This window comes from Staurois parvus, unplaced genomic scaffold (genome assembly GCF_062004578.1).
Source record: "Staurois parvus isolate SC_StPar_1 unplaced genomic scaffold, SC_StPar_1.0 ptg000134l, whole genome shotgun sequence".
Classification (NCBI taxonomy): domain Eukaryota; kingdom Metazoa; phylum Chordata; class Amphibia; order Anura; family Ranidae; genus Staurois; species Staurois parvus.
Window position 1 is genome coordinate 2,391,185 of NW_028317930.1, and position 21,197 is coordinate 2,412,381.

The 21,197-nt window shown below is 41.3% G+C and overlaps 1 protein-coding gene across 1 annotated transcript in view; it reads right to left on the bottom strand.

Annotated features, from left to right (window-relative positions):
* Positions 1-21,197, bottom strand: part of TBC1D16 (TBC1 domain family member 16) — a 527,005-nt gene that overhangs the window by 167,150 nt on the left and 338,658 nt on the right. Inside the window, exon 8 of the mRNA XM_089673068.1 lies at positions 20,012-20,191. Coding sequence (XP_089529194.1) covers positions 20,012-20,191 — 180 coding nt within the window. The remainder of the gene's footprint in view (positions 1-20,011; positions 20,192-21,197) is intronic.

A 21,197-nucleotide genomic window follows, 5' to 3' on the forward strand; every position in this document is an offset into this window, starting at 1 on the left:
TCACAACTACTACGGTCACCCTCTTCTTCCATCCTATGCTTTCTCACTCACATCTTCAATCTTTCCCTCTCTACTGGTGCCTTCCCCTCCCCTCTAAAGTATGTGCACATCACTCCCATACTTAAAAAGCCCTCCCTGGACCCTACCAACCTGAACAACTTAAGACCCATCTCCCTGCTGCCATTTACCTCAACTCCTAGAACGCTTAGTCTACAATAGCCTGAGTTCCCACCTCACTGACAACAACTTTCTTGACCCTTTACAGTCTGGCTTTCGCCAACTACACTCCACTGAAACTGCCCTACTAAAACTCACTAATGATCTACTAACTGCTAAAACCAATGGCCACTACTCCATACTCTTACTACTTGACCTCTCCGCGGCTTTTGATATGGTTGACCATCCCTTCCTCCTCAAAAAAAAACTCCACTCTCTTGGCCTCAGAGACTCTGCTTTCCCCTGGTTCTCCTCCTACCTATCGCAGCACTCCTTCAGTGTTGCCTATAACACTGCCTCCTACTCTTCACTCCCTCTTTCTGTAGGGGTCGCTCAAGGTTCTGTCCTTGGACCCCTTCTCTTCTCCATCTACACCTCCTCCCTTGATCACTTGATAAACTCCCACGGCTTTAAGTACCATCTCTATGCTGATGACACACAAATCTATCTTTCTACCCCTCACCTCACCCCTTCAGTCTCCATTCGCATTACTAACCTAAGTGACATATCGGCATGGATGTCACTCCACTTCCTCAAACTCAATCTTTCCAAAACTGAGCTCTTAGTATTCCCTCCAGTCCGTGCCCCCTCCCCTGACTTCTCCATCATGATCAATAACACAATCATCAGTCCCTCCCCTCATGCCAGGGCTTGACTATTGTAACTCCCTCCTCATTGGCCTACCTCATCGCAGGCTATCCCCTCTTCAGTCTATCATGATTGCTGCTGCCAGACTCATCCACCTTACTAACCGTTCGGTATCTGCCACCCCTGTTTGCCAATCCCTCCACTGGCTTCCCGTTGCCCAACGGATAAAATGCAAAACACTAACAATAACGTATAAAGCCATTTATAACTCTGCCCCAAATTACATCACCGATCTTGTCTCTAAATATCACCCAAACCGTACTCTCCGCTCCTCGCAAGACCTCCTACTCTCTAGCTCCCTTGTTTCCTCCTCCCATGCTCATCTGTAGGACTTCTCCAGAGCTTCCCCTTCCTCTGGAACTCTCTACCCCAATTTTTCAGACTATCGCCTACTCTGCTCACTTTTAGGCCATCTCTGAAAACCTATCTCTTCAGGGAAGCCTATCCTGCCCTCAGCTAATACTGGAATCTTCTACTCTTCCAACCAATCCATCCCCCACAGTTACTACCTTTTGTACCACTAGCCCCTCCCTCCTAGATTGTAAGCTGCAAGGAGCAGGGCCCTCAAATCCCTCTTGTATTGAACTGTATTGTTACTGTATTGTCTCCTGTTATATTGTAAAGAGCTGAGCAAACTGTTGGTGCTATATAACTCCTGTATAATAATAATAATTGTAGCAAGCGTACACACAGAGAAGGACGCAGTCCTCCATTTTGTTAAGAATTCTCCATGTCTCCCCGCATTCTCCCCCTCCCTCTCTGAGAGCCACAGTGACATCTGGTTGGTGTCAGTGTTGGAAGCGTCAAGGCAGGCAGAGCCCAGCAGGGAGCCCAGAGCATACCATCTCTCCAAGCTAAGCGCCTGGCTGTCTAAGAAAGCTGAGTAATCTAGCATATCGTAAAAGATAACGCAAGCCTTCCCAGGAGTTCAAAGACATTCCAGAGGAGCACGAACCAGATAACTTTTAAAATCCATTTTTCCCCTATGTCTCATATCTTGGAATATGAGAGACTTACATAAAAACCAGGCATATCTTCAGATTGGCCACGAGGAGACCAACAATTTGGTATGTCACTCTCCTTGGCTGGAATACATAGGAAAGCAGAAAAGTAGATCTCTTCAACCATTCAGTGTATAATTTCATATTTCATATCTACCCGTTCCTCAGATGTGTCTGCATAATAATCTACCCGAGGGTGGAATGTCACTTGTGCATAGGAAACGTTGCACAAGAGATTTTGGCTCTAGTTTAGGTCTACGCCCAGACCTTCCCTCCCTAATACGGGGTATTGGTCCTTGACTTCAGAGACACCCCCTGTTGAGGAACTACAAAATGGGCTGTCAGGCCTAAGAGAGTTGAGTTGAAGAATTCTCCCGTTTAACATCAGAACCAACTTGGGAGACATGCCCTTTTGCTTTGAAACTTGATCTGCAAACCCAAGGCTGATTGGCAAGTACTTTAACCCTTTAACCTCCTTTCTGTTACCTCTTTGCTGTGCTGTTGTTCTCTGTATATTTATATATATATATTGGTTACATCTTTTTTCTGTAAATATTTTTATTGCACCCTTTTGACCTTTTAGTAATAAAACATTCCTTCTGAAAGTGTTGAACTGTTTCTATAGCTCTTTATTGCAACTTTCGAATTCCTGCTTCTAAAAGAGTGCTACTGTGTTTGTTTAACCGGTCTGCGGTGACAGTGTTATACAGACGATTATCTCAACCATCATAGTGTTATAGCTGATATCACCGAGTTTCCTCTTTCTCTGTACAAAAAGGAGGTGGTGGCAGTGTGAAGGGTTAATTGCGTAATTAACCTGACCCAGTAACAATCGCTTCCAGGCTGCCGGTACATCGATTGTGGTCCAATTAGCTGGAAAATCATTGTGCAGGGTACAGCTGGGTGTGACATTGCGGTTTTAGATTGGCTAGTCCTTCGGTCACAAGTTTGGTGAGAAGGTCAGGGGTCTGATGCCGCGTTCGTCACAATAATAATAATAATTTATTTACACACTGTCACTAGTGATTATCCCTGATCACCGCCACACCAATCATACAGTATGAGGATGCTGTATGGCTCTGGTGACAGTATGTAAAAATAAAATGTGAAAAAATGTATTTAAATATATTCATTTTCCAAAAAATTGTGACAAAAAATTATGACTTAAAAAAACTCACCATGCCTTTTACAAAATACCTTGGACTGTCTCTTTTTGGCTGTATTTGTACTGCCTTGGCATTTTAGGGCCTCAAGAAACGAGACAGGCAGTCAGTCCATCCATCAGGACTGATCAATTTTCACATATATACCATAGCTTGTAGACTCTTTCACACAGACTAAATAATATGCATTAATGTGGGTTATTTTTACCAAAAAATATAGCAGAATAAATTTTGGCCTTTATGAACAACAATTATTTATTTGCACAATTTTATAATAGAATCTATGAAAAACATGTTTTTCTTTTCATAATTTTTTGTATTTTTTTTGTTTATATAGCAAAAAAATAAAAATGCCACCAAAAGTAAAGCTCTGTCTGTCCCAAATGTATATACTTTTCATTTGGGTATAGTGTTGCATGAGTAATTGGCATTCAAAGTGTGACAGCTCGGAAAGCTGAAAATTGGCCTCGGCAGGAAGGGGGTTAAAGTGTCTGATACTGAAGTGGTTGAAGCCTCAAAAAAGAAAACTAATGCAACCACCACAAGGACTGGGTAAGCTGCAATATATTCCTTTTTTGGTTTTAACTATATTTTAACTATATGTGCTTAGAAATAAAGTTCCTTCTTCCATATTAATCTTACAGGAAATCTGTTCTGACAGAATAAACGGAGCTTCTGACTTGTTTGTGAAGGTGCATACCCAGGGACTGTCATCATTATCCTCCTTTTTATACTTGGTTAGTCAATGACCCCAAAAAGGCTTGTGCAATTTGTCCAGATACATGAACTGCACATGCTTGTTGCATACAAGTGACTCAAAAACACTGCAGGAAAGATAGAGATGACAACTCTGGGACAACCCAGCACTAGCTCACATAGTTCTTTCAGTGGGCTCTTCAAAGGCCAGAGGATTCAGGATGGCACTGGGAGATCTACAGATGTTGGGGGCAGAGTGAAATAGACAAGATCGGTGCTATTTAACATACGAAGTGAAGCATGGTTCTCTGCATCTTCTGCAGATTCCAAAAACAAATATACAGGCAATGAGACATGTGAGCTGTGGAAATAATACAATGGGGTCAATAAAATAAAATGTTTAGTGGTCAAAAGATAACTGTTAAAAACAGAAAAGTCTTAACTTGTTAAAAGGTCAACAAATACCTTTCCATACTTTATATAAAGCCACCCTGTAACAATAATAATAAGCATTTACAAAAGTTGCTCAATTGATTCAAGTCCAATACCTTGTAACTAAAAGAAAGTATATATTATTGTACCTATTGTTGTTAAGGGTATACTATTTCAGCACCACTATCATTTGAAGAGGGGTAAACTTCTGTTCATTAGGGTAAAAGAAAATGTTGAATACAGAGAGCATAATTTAAAGCAAAAGGTAATTAAAATAATTGCACTGCCAGGAAAAACATTTACATAAAAAAGAGGGTGTCAGTGTGTGTGCATATGATGTATTTAGAAATTATTAGTAAGCATAAAAATGTGGGAATATTAATATGCAAAATATAGCCTGCAATAATCACTTCAGCTCCGAAAGATTTACCCCCCTTCATTTTTTGCATTACGGCATTGCATTACTTTCACTGACAACTGCATGGTAATGCAACACTCTATCCAAATGAAATGTATTTCCTTTGCTTTGCTTCCCACAAATAGAGCTTTCTTTTGGTGGTTTTTGATCACCTTCGTGGTTTTTTACTTTTTGTATTATAAACAAAAAAAGACTGACAATTCTGAAGAAAAAACAATATTTTTTATTTTCTACTATAAAACATCCAATAGAAAAAAATTTTAAAAATCAAAATTTCTTTTTACATTTAGACCAAAATGTATTTTGCTACATATTTTTGGTAAAAAAAAATCCCAAAATGTGTATATTAATTCGTTTGCGCAAACGTTATAGCATCTGCAAACTATGGGACATATACTGGAATGTTATTTTTTTTATACTAGTACACTGATCACTGTACTAATGACACTGGTTGGGAAGAGGTTAACATCTAGGGTGATGAAAGGGTTAAGTGTGTGCCTAATTATGTGCTTGGTGTAAACTAGATGGTGCTGGTACAAGGGGAAGTGATGGATTGAGCTTCCAGCTCTTCTCTGACACACAATTGATCACATTCCCCTCTCAGAACAGAGCTCTGCCCATGTAAACATAGGCAGGGCTCTGTTTTTCCTCTCTGTCCAACAATCTGTGGGTGCCGGCTAAGGGGACTCGGGGATTGGTTTCTGCTGTGACAGTTCACAGGGTGGTCTTCAAGTGGTTAAAAACTAAATTAGCAGCAGTACATACAGTATATGTTACAATAACATTAACATGTGTGGTAAAGAGGGACGGGGGGGAGGGAGTCCATTCGCTGCTTCCCCCTCTCCAGCTACTCAATGTCAGCAGTGCCAACTCCAGAGTCCTCTTGTAGGCAAATTAACCCAGCAGTATGTGCCAGTAGTACCATTTATTGAGAAATTTTAAGTAGTCCTCTCTCTGTGGTGATCAGGTCTTCCAGCTCATTGATGTCTTTGACTTTTCACAACCAGACAGATATAGACGGTGCTTGCGTCTGTTTCCAAAAAAGGGGAATGCAGTTCTTTTATGCAGTGATCAATAACGGTAGAATAGAGCTATAGGACTAACCAGGATAGCTGTGGTGGTGCAGTAGGTAAAATGCAGGGTCCCATAGCAGCTCATGATCAGTGAACTTCTGGGATATGCGGTGTACTTATTGTCAAGAAGGCCTGCAAAGAGTGGCAGGACCAGAAGATGTGAAGCAGAGACCCGGTCTGCTCTCCGCAATGCCAACAGGAGTTGGGGCATTGGGGGAAACATCCTGCGTATCCTGGCAGGCGTGAAATAACAGCGTGTCAGCAGCTTAAAGCCGAATTCCTGGTATCTGGAACAGATAAAGGTTTTGTACGTAAACAGTAGGATCCTCTCCACTGGTTTAGCTGTAAAGTTTAATCCTAAATCCTGTTCCCATTTGGAAATGTAGGGCAATCTGTAAGTCATAGATGGTGAAACTAGAAGGCGATAGGTCTGCAAAACTGCGTGGCAGATTGGTGAGTCCTCTGATCATAGAATTTCAAATGTGGTAAGGCATGGAGCAAAGAAAGTGGGACAGCTGAATTTGTTGCCAGAAAGACAGTGCTGCAAAGGTCAGATCCTCCATAATTCGCTGCCTTGTGATCCATCGTCCGGCCAAGAGGAAATGTGGGGCTTGAAAAAGGCCTTTCAATTTTAGAGCTTGAAATCTCGGATCCTGTAGTCCGAGGCTGAAAGGGGGATTCCCCACTATAGGGATCAATGGGGAGCAGTTACTCTAGGTCTCCCCCACAGTGGGCTGAGCAAGGATCAGAGTAGATAAATCCATGGTAAGTAGCTCAATGGTACCCCCCACCAGGGCTTGTTCCACTTGTACCCATTGCCTAAGGGTGCTGTGATGGCAGCAATCCAGTACCCTGGTCAAGTGGCATGCTGAGTGATAAAAGATAATATCAGGTAGAGCCATCCCCCCCTGTAATTTCGGAAGCCTCAGTGGCTTCTTGGACAACCAAGGGAGTTTTTGTGCCCATAAAAAGTTGATGATAGTCCGGTTAGCTGCCTGAAGGAAAGAGCTCAGTACATGGATTGGGAGAGCCTGAAGAGGATAAATCAATCTTGGGATTACATTCATTTTTACAATACTGCAGTGTATGAATCAGGAGAACAAGATGTTTGCCAAGTCCACTATGTTTTTCTTCAAGTGCTTCAGTGCGGCGTAGCAGACATGAGAGACAGTTCTAGAAAAGTTCAAAGCTGGATTCATTATGAAGTTAAGGTCACCCCCCCATAATAATTGGTCCTTCTGTGAAGTCCGCCAGTTTCAAGAGGATCGGTTCCAAGAATGTGATCTGGTTTTAAATTGGGAAGATAAAGATTTACCAAGATAATGACTGAGCTGTCAATTGACCCCTTTATGATTATTATTATTATTACATCGAGATTATATAGCGCCAAAGGGTTTGCCCAGCGCTATACAATAGGGGGGACAATACATGGCACAGTACAACAAAAACAGACAGCGTACGAGGGGTAAGAGGGCCCTACTCTTTCAAGCTTACAATCTAGGAGGGAGGGGGCAGTGGAACAATAGGAAGTGGCTGAGGGGGATGAAGTGGCTAAGGGGGATGAAGTGGTGGGAGGAATGAGGGAGAATGGCCGTTAGGTGAGGGTGGGGTAGGCTTCCCTGAAGAGATGGGTTTTGAGGGAGCGCCTGAATGTGGGGAGGGAAGGCGACAGTCGGATGGATTGGGGCAGTGAGTTCCAGAGGATAGGGGAGGACCTGGAGAAGTCCTGCAGGCGTGCATGGGAGGAGGAGACCAGGGAGCAGGATAGAAGGAGGTCCTGTGAGGAGCGAAGGGTACGGGTAGGGTGGTACTTGGGGATCAGGTTGGTGAGGTAGTCAGGGGCAGTGATCCCGGAAGTCCCAAGGGACCGCTCTATTGAGCAAAATAATCATTCCTTTTGATTTTGAGTCAGGAGAGCAGCCATGATACACTGACACAAAGGCAGTTGTTTGAAATTTTGGTATTCTATCGACTCGAAAGTGTGGGACAGTTATTTTTTGAGGCAGTTCCCAAGTGCACAATTCCTTAGGGTAACTTCTCAAGGTTTGTAGAAAAAGAGAGCCCAAGATTACCTGATAGGTCAGAAAATGTATTTGTCACACCAAATGTAATACCCAATGCTTTTCAGGGTCCAAGGGGCACCCTTCATCAGGGCAGAAGATGCTGGACTGGAAAGACATTTGCAGGCAAAAATGTTTTTCTGGAAATCCTGGGATTAAAGCAATTGTAAAGGCAGAATGTTTTTTTTACCTGCATGCATTCTCATGCAACCTTCTGTATGCACCCCCCCTCCCCCAAGACCCCTCTTAAACTATCCCGCTACTGTCAATCACAGTGCGGGGGGGTTGAACCATGCTCTCTGTGTGTTCCTAAGACACAGAGGCAGCTTGGGGTCGAGCATGCAGCTGTGCCACAATACGAAGAAGTTTCCTATTGTGGAACATCAAGAAGAGGAGGAGCCAAGAGTGCCGGTGGAGGACCTGAAAATATATATATTTATATAATATAACTTTTATATTTTTTTTAAAAAATAACAAAATTAGCCTTTACAATCACTTTAAAATTTGATAACAGCAAAGGGCCTGCTTCAATCGCTGGTTTAGCACTATTTACACTCAACATGTATCCAAATCCAAGAGCAAAACTAAATATGTTGCAGTTTACCAGTCCCTAGATGTGGTGAATACTTTAACTTTTTTATTTTATTCAGACTGTTTTCTTTTTTTCACTTGATGATCCTGTTAGTAAAAACATCTTTTGTCATAGGGTGACAATGCTCACTAGCTGTACTCTCTCTGCAGAGGAGGAGCACTGTCAGCCTAAGACAGAAGTGTGTTAAAACTACAGAACACCTCACTTTCTCACCGTGCAGACAACAGAACTGGATTTCTGACAATCAATGGTTATAATTTTGAAATTGCTTTTAAAGGTATATTTATAAGACCAAAGGGGGGACAAAAAAAGGAAGTACTGTGAACCGCATCTGGTGCAAGATGGAAGTGATGTCACCCCGCTTATACCCAATAGTGTGAATGCTAGAAATTAGTGCAATCTTGTGCAGATGGAAAAAAGACTGGAAGTGACAAGATTTGTGACATTGTCTGCTATCACTGACATCTACAGTATGTACTCCCATAGTGGCAGAGGACATGGGCCAGAACTCTCTGGGTAGGAAAGGCTTGGGCTACAGCGAAGAAGCACTAGGTTAAGCTAACCATGTAGCCTGCAGCTGGGAGAATGTTTGCATACCTCACAATGAAGGTAACACCTCAGGCTTAAGTTGAGATGTTCTGGGGGGAGATCTGGGAGTGAATTCCCCCTGGCAAGGCCCTGCCTGGTCTCCTCTGAGGCCATGGGAAGGCAGTCGGATAGAGAGGCTCCTGCAACAGGAATGTCAGCCTGGAAGAAAACAACAATATTGGTGCTCCTGTTGGTCCGCAGGAAACACTGAAGCTCAGGGGTATGTTAATATTTTTTACAATGAGGGATGATGTGTTGCCTGTTTCTAGATGGGAGGAGCCTTCTCTGCCCTAGAAGATGACTTGAGAAAAAGGAAATAAGATAACACAAGATCCACCAAGGTGAACAGTCTACTTCTCAGAAGGACCTAGATATGCTTAAAGCTAAGGCCTACTTAAAAGATACCCTCACCAGACCAGAAGAGGATTTTTTTTAACCCCTCACAGAGTTCTCTGGCCACTTATCAAAATCCAAAATTTGTTCCTGGAAGAGCACAAATGTAATTTTTTTTTAGCTATAAAAGCACAATGGCAAGGTCATAAGTACAATAAACTGACATGGGGTATTTCAACCACAGCTGTTTGTAAACCGAGGTACACCTGTATAGTCATTTTCACAAACACCTCGGTTAATGTAATTTTTGGTTTACGAATGAAAATCCATTGAAAATAATGCCTCGGATTACGAATATTTTACAAATTTTTTTCGCAATACGAAGTGTATATCGGTGCTGATTTTTAAATGCAATTGCCGGCTTTTTTTTCTTCTCTATAGCTCACAGAGCTGTCACTTTCGCCGGAGTTAAAGGAAGCTTTGTTTCTTTTAAGAACCTAAAAAGGGGAGGGATGGAGGGTGGAGCCTGACCATGGCGGCTTAGGAGGGCACGGTATGTGAACTCTCCGGCTGCCTCTCCGCCGCCTAGACTCCCCCAGAGCTGGATTAGAAAATGCCCAGGGTACATACCTAGCGTGGTGGACCTCGGAGGACAGCAGCAGCGGCAGAAAGGCTTTGGATCGTGACACAAGGGTGCTCCAGTGACCCGGGTCCGGAAGTCCTGTAAACCTGGTGTGATCCTGGGGTGGAGACGGGAGGACGCAGTGCGGCCACGTGACCAGCCGTGGAGGAGTACTGGGTAGGGGAAAGCCAACCGGCGTTTCGTGGAGGAAAGGAGACGCCGGCTCGCCCCCCTCCCTCCCCTCTCCCTAGTCTGTGTGGAGACCCAGGGCTCAGGGGAATGAAGACTCTGATTGTTTGGAGGAGACATCTATGGGGAAAATAGAGAAGTGAAGCAGAAATGGAGAGGGAGCACTTACTCTTTGAAGAGAGCTGAAGCGAAGCCTATCTCACTCGAGGAGAAGAAGTGGAGGGTGAATGAAAGCGGCTTGAATTGAGAAAAATAATTATAAGTGACTGTCTGGCTGTTGTGGAGGAGTTGAGAAGGAAAGACCCCATTGATAAAAAGTATAATTTTTTAAGGATTCCCTTAGTGAAGAAATAGAAGTAAGGAAGAAATGAAGAATGAAAGTGTTAAAAATAGCGGCCTAAAGGGGTCTCAAACTGGGTCGATAAAAAAAATATGCGTCCAAAGGAACTGGGACCCCAGAACACAAGGAGTCGTGGATAAAAGTGAACTAGAATTAAGCATGGAAAGTAGCCCCAAACTATCCCAGAAATTGGAAAATGGTAATCAACAATCTACAGAAAACTTGGAGATTAGAGACCTTGACAATGATTTACAAGTACCAAATAAGAAAGAGATGGAAAATATGTTTAAGAATTTAGAAAAAACTATAAAGCAAGAAATGGCAATCATTCGGAATGACTTGGGACAATTATTGTCAAGGGTGGAAGAAACAGAGGAAAAAGTTAAAAATCACTCCCAGCATATTGCGGATTTAAAAAGATGGTCAACAGATATTAGAAAAGAATGAAAGAAACTGTCTTATAAAATAGAAGTTCAAGAAAATAAGGATAGGAGGAAAAATCTTAGGATAAGAGGGGTCCCGGAGGCATTTAAAGGAGAACTAAGAGACTTAATTATTAAAATCTTTAACTCCATAATGGACAGAGCTGAAACAGAGGTGGTTAATTTGATTGGGGTTTTTAGAACAATAAAACTCCAACAAGGAAATAGTAAAAGAGATGTAATTGCCCAATTTCAGAGCTTTGGAGATAAAGAGAAATCTGGAGAAAGATTAAGGGAAGATCAATGAAAGTATGGAGAAATGGACATACAGATCTTTGCGGACTTATCGCCTGAAACTTTATGGAGGAGGAAATTACTGAAACCCCTGCTAGAACAGATGAAAAAACAAAATATATCCTATAGATGGGGTTCACTAACGGGCTTAATTGGATGGAAAGATGGAGAAACAGCATATTTGAAATTCCCTGGAGATTTAAAAGACATCTGTGACTGTTTAGGTTTACAATTTTTAGAGATTCCTGGGTGGACTGAGGAAGAAAGAGATTTAGGAGTTAGAGGAGCAGAGAATTGGCAGTTAGTAAGAAGGGGGATGTAGGGATTGGGAAGATGGTGGAGATGAGAGGGTAGTGTAAATGCTGCTGTGTGGAGGGGAATTTTTTTTTTTTTCTCCATCTTATGCCCCTCCCCTCCTTGTTCCCCTCTCTCTTGTATACGCTATATCTCCTATTTGGAGAGAGTCCCCAGAGAATCTTGGGTTATAAATAAATAGGGGAACCTTATTGGATATTGCATGGAATGTCTGGGGAAGTTTGGGGTGGCGGGAGGTGGGGAGAGTCATCCATGGTTGGACCTCAACCCTTAAATATAAATCTAACGAGGGTTAAACCCACGAATGATGAATAGGCAAGCTATAAGCCTAAAAGAGGGTGGTGAAGTTGGGGGGTTGGGAGGGAGGGGGGGAGAGGGGGTTTTAAATCTGACATCTTGTATAAGAGAAGAGGTATAAGGAATGGGAAGAAGAAAGGAGATGGTAAAATCGGAAGAGGATAAATGAAATATGGAGGAAATACAGTTTGTAACCCATAATGTAAATGGGTTAAATTGCCCAGGTAAAAGATTTAGGTTATTTAGAGAATTACAGCATAGAGCGGCCTCAGTGGTATTTTTGCAGGAAACGCACCTTGAGTTAAAAAAAAACCTTAAGTTGAACTCTAGATATTATCCGATATGGTACTATGCAGATTCCCCAGTTAAGAGAGCAAAGGGTGTAGCTATAGGATTTGCAAAAAATATTAGGTTTGAACTGGAGGATAGGAAAACGGATCCAGATGGGAGGTTTTTGTTCTTGAAGGGTAAATTGCAGGATATTGAGTGTACACTCGCTAACATATATTGCCCAAATAGGAAGCCGGAGATGTATTTGAAAGGGGTTCTGAAGAGATTGATGGATTTTGGAAAGGGATATTTAATAGTGGCTGGAGACTTTAACCTATGTATGGACCCACAAATAGATATGACTTCTTTAGTGCAGAGAGGGGGGAATGAGTCGATGGGATTATTGAAGAAGGTGATGAGAGAGAGTCAACTGGTGGATAGTTGGAGAATTGTGACTATGAGGGATAGAGATTATACTTTCTTCTCTAGTGTACACGAGACATATTCTAGATTGGACTATATATTGATAGACCATTGACTTATTGAGGATTTGGATAGGGTAAAAATAGAAGCAATGACTTTTTCGGATCACGCTCCTGTTGTAATGAAATTAAGATGGGGAGGGAAGTCGTCAGGAGGCCTATCATGAAGGTTGAACGAGATACTTCTCATGGACCAAGACACTGAACAGAAGATTAGGGAGGAGATAAGGAGATTTTTTGAGGAGAATGAAACGGGAGATGTATCATTGACTACAGTGTGGGAGGTGCATAAAGTATACATAAGAGGAATCCTTATTGCGATTGGGGCAAAGAAAAAAAGGGAAAGGCGAGAGAAGATTAGTGGGCTTTTGAAGGAATTAGCTGAGATGGAACTCCTACATAAAAATAATATAACAAAAGAGATAGAGCAAAAAGTGATAAAAAAGAGGGAAGAATTAAAGAAAGTGATGGAGGAAGAAAAAATTAGAATCTTTAATTAAAATTACGGGGGAAAGATATAAATGGGGAGATAGACCGGGAAAGTATTTAATGAGAGCCTTGAGGAAAAAAAAAGAATAGGAATTATATAGATAAACCAACCAAAGATATCGCAAAGGTATTTAAGGATTACTATAGTAAATTATATAACATTGCCCCCAATGATGCTACAAATAAGGACTAAACGGTAAATATTGAAAAAAGAAGGGCGTATTTAACCATTAGCCGCCAGGCCAATGGCCGTTTGGCGGCTTAAAAAGTGTTCCTGCATTCCGGGTGCACGCCATTTGGCGTGCTCCCGCACATGCTCAGTTTGCGCTAATGCAGAGCGGCGCAGCAGCGCGATCTGTCACCGGCCGTGCACCTCGGACACGGCCGATGACAGATCCGAGTACCGGCTCCCGTTGCTGGAACCATGTGACCTGCTGTGACCAATCACAGCAGGACACATGACAGTTGTATACAATGGATGGCTTCATTCATGCCATCCATTGTATACTAGTGCCTAGCTGTGAATGGTCACAGCTAATCACATGCACATGTCATGTGATTAGCTGTGACCAAATCACAGCTAAGCACAAAAAAAAAAAAAAAAAAAGCTGAATGAATCGATTTCATTCAGGTAAACGCTTGCTTATAGCAAAGTAATTCTTTGCTATAAGCAAATTGTGTAAAAAAAAAAATACTGATCACTTCCCCAAAGTAGTACAATACAATGTTACTATGGTAACATTGTACTACTTTGGTCATAGTAAAATATGAAAAAAATCTTAAAAAAATAAAAAAAAATGTAATAAAAAATTAAAAATAATAAAATAAAAAAAAATAATTTTTTTTTTTCATACTGTCACCAGTCAGTGTCCCTGTTCACCGCCATGCCAGTTATATGATGACGCTGTACTGCACTGGTGACAGTATGTAAAAAAAAAAATAGTGAAAATAATTTTTTTTAATTTTTTCATTTTCTGAAAAATTATGACAAAAAAATACAACTTCAAAAAACTCGCCATGCCTCTTATGAAGTACGTCGGACTGTCTACTCTGCAAAAAGGAGTCATTTGGGGATATCTGTACTATTCTGACATTCTTGGACCTCAAGAAATTAAATTGGCTGTCAGTACTTCAGGATTGATCAATTTTCAAATATATACCATAGTTTGCGAACTCTATAACTTTCCTACAAACTAAATAATACATCCTAATTTGGGTTATTTTCACCAAAGACATGTAGCAGAATACATGTCGGCCTAAATTTATGAAGAACAATTATTTATTTGTAAACTTTTATAACAGAAACAAAGAAAAATTTGTTTTTTTTTCAAAATTTTTGGTCTTTTTTTGTTAATTTAGCAAAAAATAAAAACCCCAGTGGTGATTAAATACCACCAAAAGAAAGCTCTAGTTGTGTGAAGAAAATGATAAAATTTTAGTTTGGGTACAGTGTTGTATGACCGCGCAATTGTCATTCAAAGTGTGAGAGCGCTGAAACCTGAAAAATGGCCTGGGCAGGAAGGTGTAAAATTGCCCGGTATTGAAATGGTTAAGAAACGCAGGACTCCTAAAATTAAGTGAAGAACTATTAAATTCCTTAGAATCTGAAAATACACAGGAAGAACTAAAAATAGCATTAAAAAGCTTTATGACAGGGAAAAGCCCTGGTCCAGATGGGTATACTGTGAGGTATTATAGAAAATATAGTGACTTACTGTTACCTAAATTGAAGACATATATGGATGCGTTGGGGGGAGAGATGGAGATGAGACAGGAATCCCTACTGGCCCAGGTGGTTCTAACCAGACAGGGTTGCCCACTGTCCCCAATGTTGTTTGTTTTATCTTTGGAATCCCTGTTATCAACAATTAGGAAAAATCTAGATACAAGGGGAATTAGCGTAGGAAAGATAGAACATAAGGTAGCTGCATTTGCGGACGATTTATTGTTCTATATTGGAAACCCTAGGGTAACACTTCCTAACCTAATGAAAACACTGAAGGAATATGGGGAATTGTCAAACCTAAAAATTAACCCGGGTAAAACAGAGATATTAAATATAAATCTTCCAAAGAGTGAAAAAGAAAAGATACAGTAAGAATTTCCCTTTATATGGAAAGACAGAGAAATAAAATACCTGGGAGTGAAACTTACTTCTTCACAGAAAAACCTTTATAAAGCTAATTATATTCCATTGTTAAACGAGATTAGGGAGGAATTGAAGAAAATTGGTGGAAGAAATCCTTCCTGGCTAGGCCGTATTAATTTGATAAAAATGGTAATTGTCCCCAAGATCCTGTATAAATTCCAGATGATTCCCATTAAACTCCCAGAGCTGTATTTTAGGATAATTAAGAGAATGGTAACAAGATATATATGGAAAAATAAAAAACCTAGGAGTATCATACGAAGTGCTAAGTAGAAACAAAGAAAAAGGTGGGTTGGGAGTACCGGACTTCAGAAGATATTACAGGGCAGTGTCAGGGACCGCCGTGGCGCACTAGCGGCGGCTCACGCCGGGACACAGGCACCAGGTCCCGGCGGGCCGCGGCTGACAAGAGGCCGCGCATGCGCAGTAGGAGCCGCGGGGGCACCTCGGGTGGCCAATGACAGCCCGGGGGCACGTCATGGGCGGCCAATGACAGTGCAGGGCACGATATTTAAAGATGCCCTGCACTCTCACAAATCGCCACAAGGTCTGATCTGCTACCTGAACTTACCTATGCCCTGTGATTAAAGACCCGGATTGTTTGACCTTCTCCCTGCTCCAGCCCTGACCCGGATTATCTGACTACGCTGCCTTCTCCTGTGTTTGACCCGGATTGCCCCTGACTACGCTGCCTTCTCCTATCCCAACCCCCGGCTTGTTTGACCATTCTGCGGACGGACTCCGGTACTGACCCTGCGTGTGACCTGACCACTCTCTGCCTGCCGTCTCTGTACCTCGCCATTCCCCACGGTGACAACCGCCGGTTTATCCTGCCTGGTCCTGCCGGCCTCCTCACATCTGGCTCTATTCTGTCTTACTCTCATCCCCGGAGGCTCCCTCTGCCACTGGTGGTATTGCTCGGAGGTTGTGACCTGGTCCTGGTTCTGCTTCAAGCCCATCCCCACCATCAGGGGCCCTGGTGAAAACGCAGACCGGGACTTAGACTCCACGCTCCGGGTGATTCCGCCTAGTGGGCTGCCAGAGGTACCACCTGGCGGATCCATAACAGGCAGTTATCCTAGCAAGAATTTTTGATTGGACGCACAATTTAAAGGGTAAAAACTGGGACACAATTGAAAATACACTCAGTGGAAAGGATTTGAGTAGGATTGTTTGGGTGTCAACACAGTATAGAGAATTAGCTGAGAGTACGAGTCCATATACTTTGATTGTATTAAGGGAGTGGGATAAAATGCACAGAGGAATTGGGATTTTAATTCACTGTTAATGCCATTAAGAAATTCAGAGTTTTTTCCCCCAGGTAAAGAGGAAATTACAGGAAAATGGATTAAGAAGGAAGATGCTCAGTTGAGAGATGTAATGGAGGGGGCAAACTTAAGAACACTGGAGGATTTGAAAAGGGAAGAGGGAGAGATTTTCACTAAGATAGATATATGGAGGTATAATCAATTGAATCAAGTGCCAAAGTGTTACTTGTGAGCTAATATGGTGAATTCCGAAAAAAAAAAAAAAAAAAAAATCTAAGTGAACCGTAATATAGTGTACAAAAAAATAAACAAAACAGGTTCGCTACCGCACTACACACCCGTCACGTGGCTTTCCCCCTGATGAAGCCACGTGACCGGTGGCGTAACACGTAGGGGAGGGCTCTGACATCACCGCGGTTAGTCGACGTTTTTTCACGGCGAGTACAGCAAGTGTGCGGTGCACACATGGATTACTGCTCTGAGGCTTGTTTTCAATTGATTCTATGTGAGTGGGATTAGTGGCTTGGCAATAAATTTATGTTTTTAAGGATAAAGCACTATTTCTTGCTCTCTTTTCTATGGCATGTTATGAGTGAAGTCGGTCTAGGAGTGTATATAAGGAGGATCACACCCCAGGAGGGGAGAAGGAGAAAAACATCCATCCATCCATTTATCCTCAGATCCTCATAGGAGAATATTTAAGTGGAGAGACACCAAGTGGATGTTTTTAATATTTCGGTGTGGAACTATTCAAAGAAATTTTGGGAATATCATTATATATATTATATATATTTATCCTTTCAGGATAAGCAGCTGGTTTAACCTATGTATTGGGCATAATATAGAGGTGAGCGCTCAATAGAGCTGTATATATCCCGCAGTTTTTCACACCTCTTAGAAAAGGAGGATTTTTTCTTCATTATTTTGATTTTTATTTTTGTTTTTTGGACACTTTTTATTTTATTATATTATTTTTTAAATATATATTTTTTAATTATTTAAAAAATTTTTTTGTCTTTAGTTTGGACACTATTTTGAAAGGCACAAAATTCAAGGATTCACTGTTGTGTGTAGTTAATTCATCTTAAACAGTATAGGAATGCAGCACAATTTGTTTTCTGATAGTCAATTGAAACAATTTGTGGGAAAATTGACGAAGCCTCTTAGAATTAGAAAAGATTGGAATTTGTTTGAGAAGTATTTGGAAGTTCGAGGTGATGGGAAGCACAGCACTGCTAAAGTATATAAAATTCTCACTGATTTAGATAATAAGTCAAAATTAAGATACATAGAAAAGGGATTTAGGGGTGGAGTGGGAGGAGCACATACAAAGAAAAATATATAGACTGGTACATGAGAATGTTAGTATGCGTGAGGTGGAAATGAACTACAAATGTTTGATAAGGTGGTATTTTACATAATATATAAAATTACATAAAATTCTCACTGATTTAGATAATAAGTCAAAATTAAGATACATAGAAAAGGGATTTAGGGGTGGAGTGGGAGGAGCACATACAAAGAAAAATATATAGACTGGTACATGAGAATGTTAGTATGCGTGAGGTGGAAATGAACTACAAATGTTTGATAAGGTGGTATGTTACACCGACGGTAGAGCACAAGATGAGTGGGGAGAAACAACTTGGTGTTGGCGAGGGTGTGGAGGGTTGGGCACGATGTATCACATCTGGTGGGAATGTTCAAAAATACAAGTATTCTGGAGAAAGGTTATAAAGCAAATTAGGATTATTACTGGAACTGAGATTGGACTGGACCCTGAAACTTGTCTTTTTCATAATACAAAAATATCAGTGAATAAATATAAAGAACTGGGTATATGGTGCTATTTAAATGCAGCAAAAAGTTTGATACCTAGGTTTTGGCGTAAAGTTGAGGCGCCGGAGGTAGAGGATTGGAGGAATAGAGTGGACCAGATTGCTAGATTGGAGAAACTATACTACATACAGGAAGATAGGATGGAGGCATATAATATGAAATGGGAGAAATGGGAGGAGTTTAAGGTAAAGGTGAAATAAGTTAATGTGTAATTAAGTACTAAAAAGAAAATATATAGTAATTTATCTTTCTTTCTTTTAAATCTTTGTATCCAGAGGATGTGAGATAAAAGTTGATCAGGGGTCTATTGAAGAGGGGGGGAGGGGGGTTGAAGGAAGGGGGTTAAGGGGAGGAAAATGATATGAAATAAGTGGTTTTATGAGAACGTTTTTGTATTTCCATTTTGGATTTTGTATTGTCATATTTGAAAATGAATAAATATTTAAAAAAAAAAAAAAAAGAAACTAAAAGGAAACATTGTTTCTTTTAACTTGGGGAAATAAACTAGAAAGAAACTTTCTCTTTTAGCTGGGGGGGAAGTGATAGTTGAATCTCTGAGCTATAGTGAAGAAAAAAAAAAGCGGTAATTTCATTTAAAAACCGGCACCATAATAAATAAAAAAAACAGCGTGGGGACCCCCCTCTCATCCATACCAAGCCCTTCGGGTCTGGCATGGATTTTGAGGGGGAACTCCCACGCCAAAATTTAAAAAAAAAAAATGGTGTAGCCCCCCCCCCAAAATCCATACCAGACCCTTATCCGAGCATTCTGCCCAGCAGGTCAGGAAAGCGAGCGCCCCCCTCCTGAACCATACCAGGCCACATGCCCTCAACATGGGGGGGGTGCTTTGGGGCAGGGGGGCTACACATGTGACCCCACCCCATGTGACATCAATGTCACATGAGGCGGGGTCACTCAGGTGATGTCTCCAGGTGGTCCTGCCCCTTACCTATTTAAGAACTGTCAAACCACCGTAGCAGGCAGATGGCTGGAAGCCATTGTTGGAAGCAGAGCCTTTTTTTTTTTTATTCTTTTTTTTTCGGGTCGGCGGATTAATGTTGGATCTACTGTGGGGGACATTCTTTGTTTTTTTCTTTTAATAAAAGACTTGTCAAAGACCGTGTCCTGTCTTTTTTCACACTACACTTTTTTGTATTTTGTGAATGAGTATCGGGACTATGACCCCATACTCATTCACATGGGGGGGCGGGAACTGGGGGGCCCCCTTGTAAAGAGGGCTTCCAGATTTCAATAAGCCCCCTGCCCGCAGACCCCCACAACCACCAGCCAGGGTAGTGGGGAAGAAGCCCTTGTCCCCATCAACATGAGAGTTCCCTTCAAAATCCATACTAGACCCAAAGGGCTTGGTATGGATGGGATGTTTTTTTTTATTAAATTTTTTAATTTCCAGCAATTCTTTACAGTCGGCTGTCAGTGGGGAACCCATGGTTGTCACTATAAAATACCGCATAACTTGATAAAATAACTCTTGCGGTATTTTAGTAGTGTTTACTTTTTTCTGACCTCAGGAAAGGATTAATTGATTTTCAATGCATTCCTATGGGAAACGGCGTTTCAGTTTACCAATTTTTCGCTATACGAAAGGTCCAGCAGAACGAATTAAATTCGTAAACCGAGGTATGCCTGTAGTTCTATATTTAAGTCATTGCAGTTTCTCCAAATATGAGTAAGCCATATGCCTGTTCAACTTGGCAAAGAATGCCTGATTAAAAAACAAAACACCCAACACCATTCCAGCTAAAGACAGACATGGAAACAAAGTCCAAATTTAACAAGCAATTAATGAATAGTACCTGATAATGAGCCCAGCATGCTTCCCACATCCTGAGGGCCTCAGAGTCTGGAAATTCCCTTTTGAAGCAAAGAAGCATCCAACGGTGACAAAACAGCATCTGAACACCATCTTCTCCAAGAGACAGCAAGTGTTGATAAAAACGAGGATAAACAAGTCGCAGTAACTCACGAAGATACATCTGAAAGTAGTATACAATATTCTTACACAATTTACAGTAGCTATAAAAGAGTAAATCAAATAAAAAAATATATACACGCACACACTTTTTTTATTGTGCTAAATTAGAATGTACCACTAGTACTGCCATTCTTTAGTAGTAAATGGCAAGGTTTAGCATCTAATAGCAGGACCAGTTGTAACCACAGCAAAGGAGACCCTAATTGAAATCACTGCACTGCCTCCAATCCGTGGCAGATGTCAATAGAGTAAGCACTTTTTGGTATAATATTCTTACTCTAGTAAGAACAAGCACCAGGTACCAGATAAGCAAATGCAGATTTCATTGAGAGATATATGTATATAAAGTGTTACTAAACTCAGGACCCTGTATTCACTATATCTGATCTCCCACAGTACAACGGACATCGAGGTGCAATTATTTTAGTAAATATAAACTGCTAAATACCTTTTTTCATCAGCAGTTAGAGCAGTCTTATTACTTCCATCAGTGTCCAGCCGAGCACTGGTTAAAACTCGTAGAAGGAGTTTTCACTCTGCTCTAGGAGGATGCAGGACCCCTGAACTCTATATGCACAGTGCCGATTTGCCTGTGCTGATCTCATTAACTCTCCCAAGGAAAAAAACCTCTCTAGCAATACACACCAAACTGCACATAAAATGTCTTATCAGGAGATAGGAGGGGGACACTGGAAGAAGGGGAGGATCAGAGAAGTCAGGATCAAACCGTGTTTTTACACAATGGGGAGGATTAACCCTTTAGGCTTCACAGTGAGTATAACAAGCATGCTTTACTGCATATACAGATTGATTTTACTGTTGTGAGTTTTGTAACATTTTAATGTAAGCATTTACATATATAGTGCCATCAATACGCAGCATGTTACATACCATACTTTCACATCAATATCTACCTCTAAGGAGCTTACCATCTAAGGTCCATATACAAACGTACAAGCAGACACATACTAGGACCAATTTAGATCTTGTTGCCTGGGTTCTGGTGG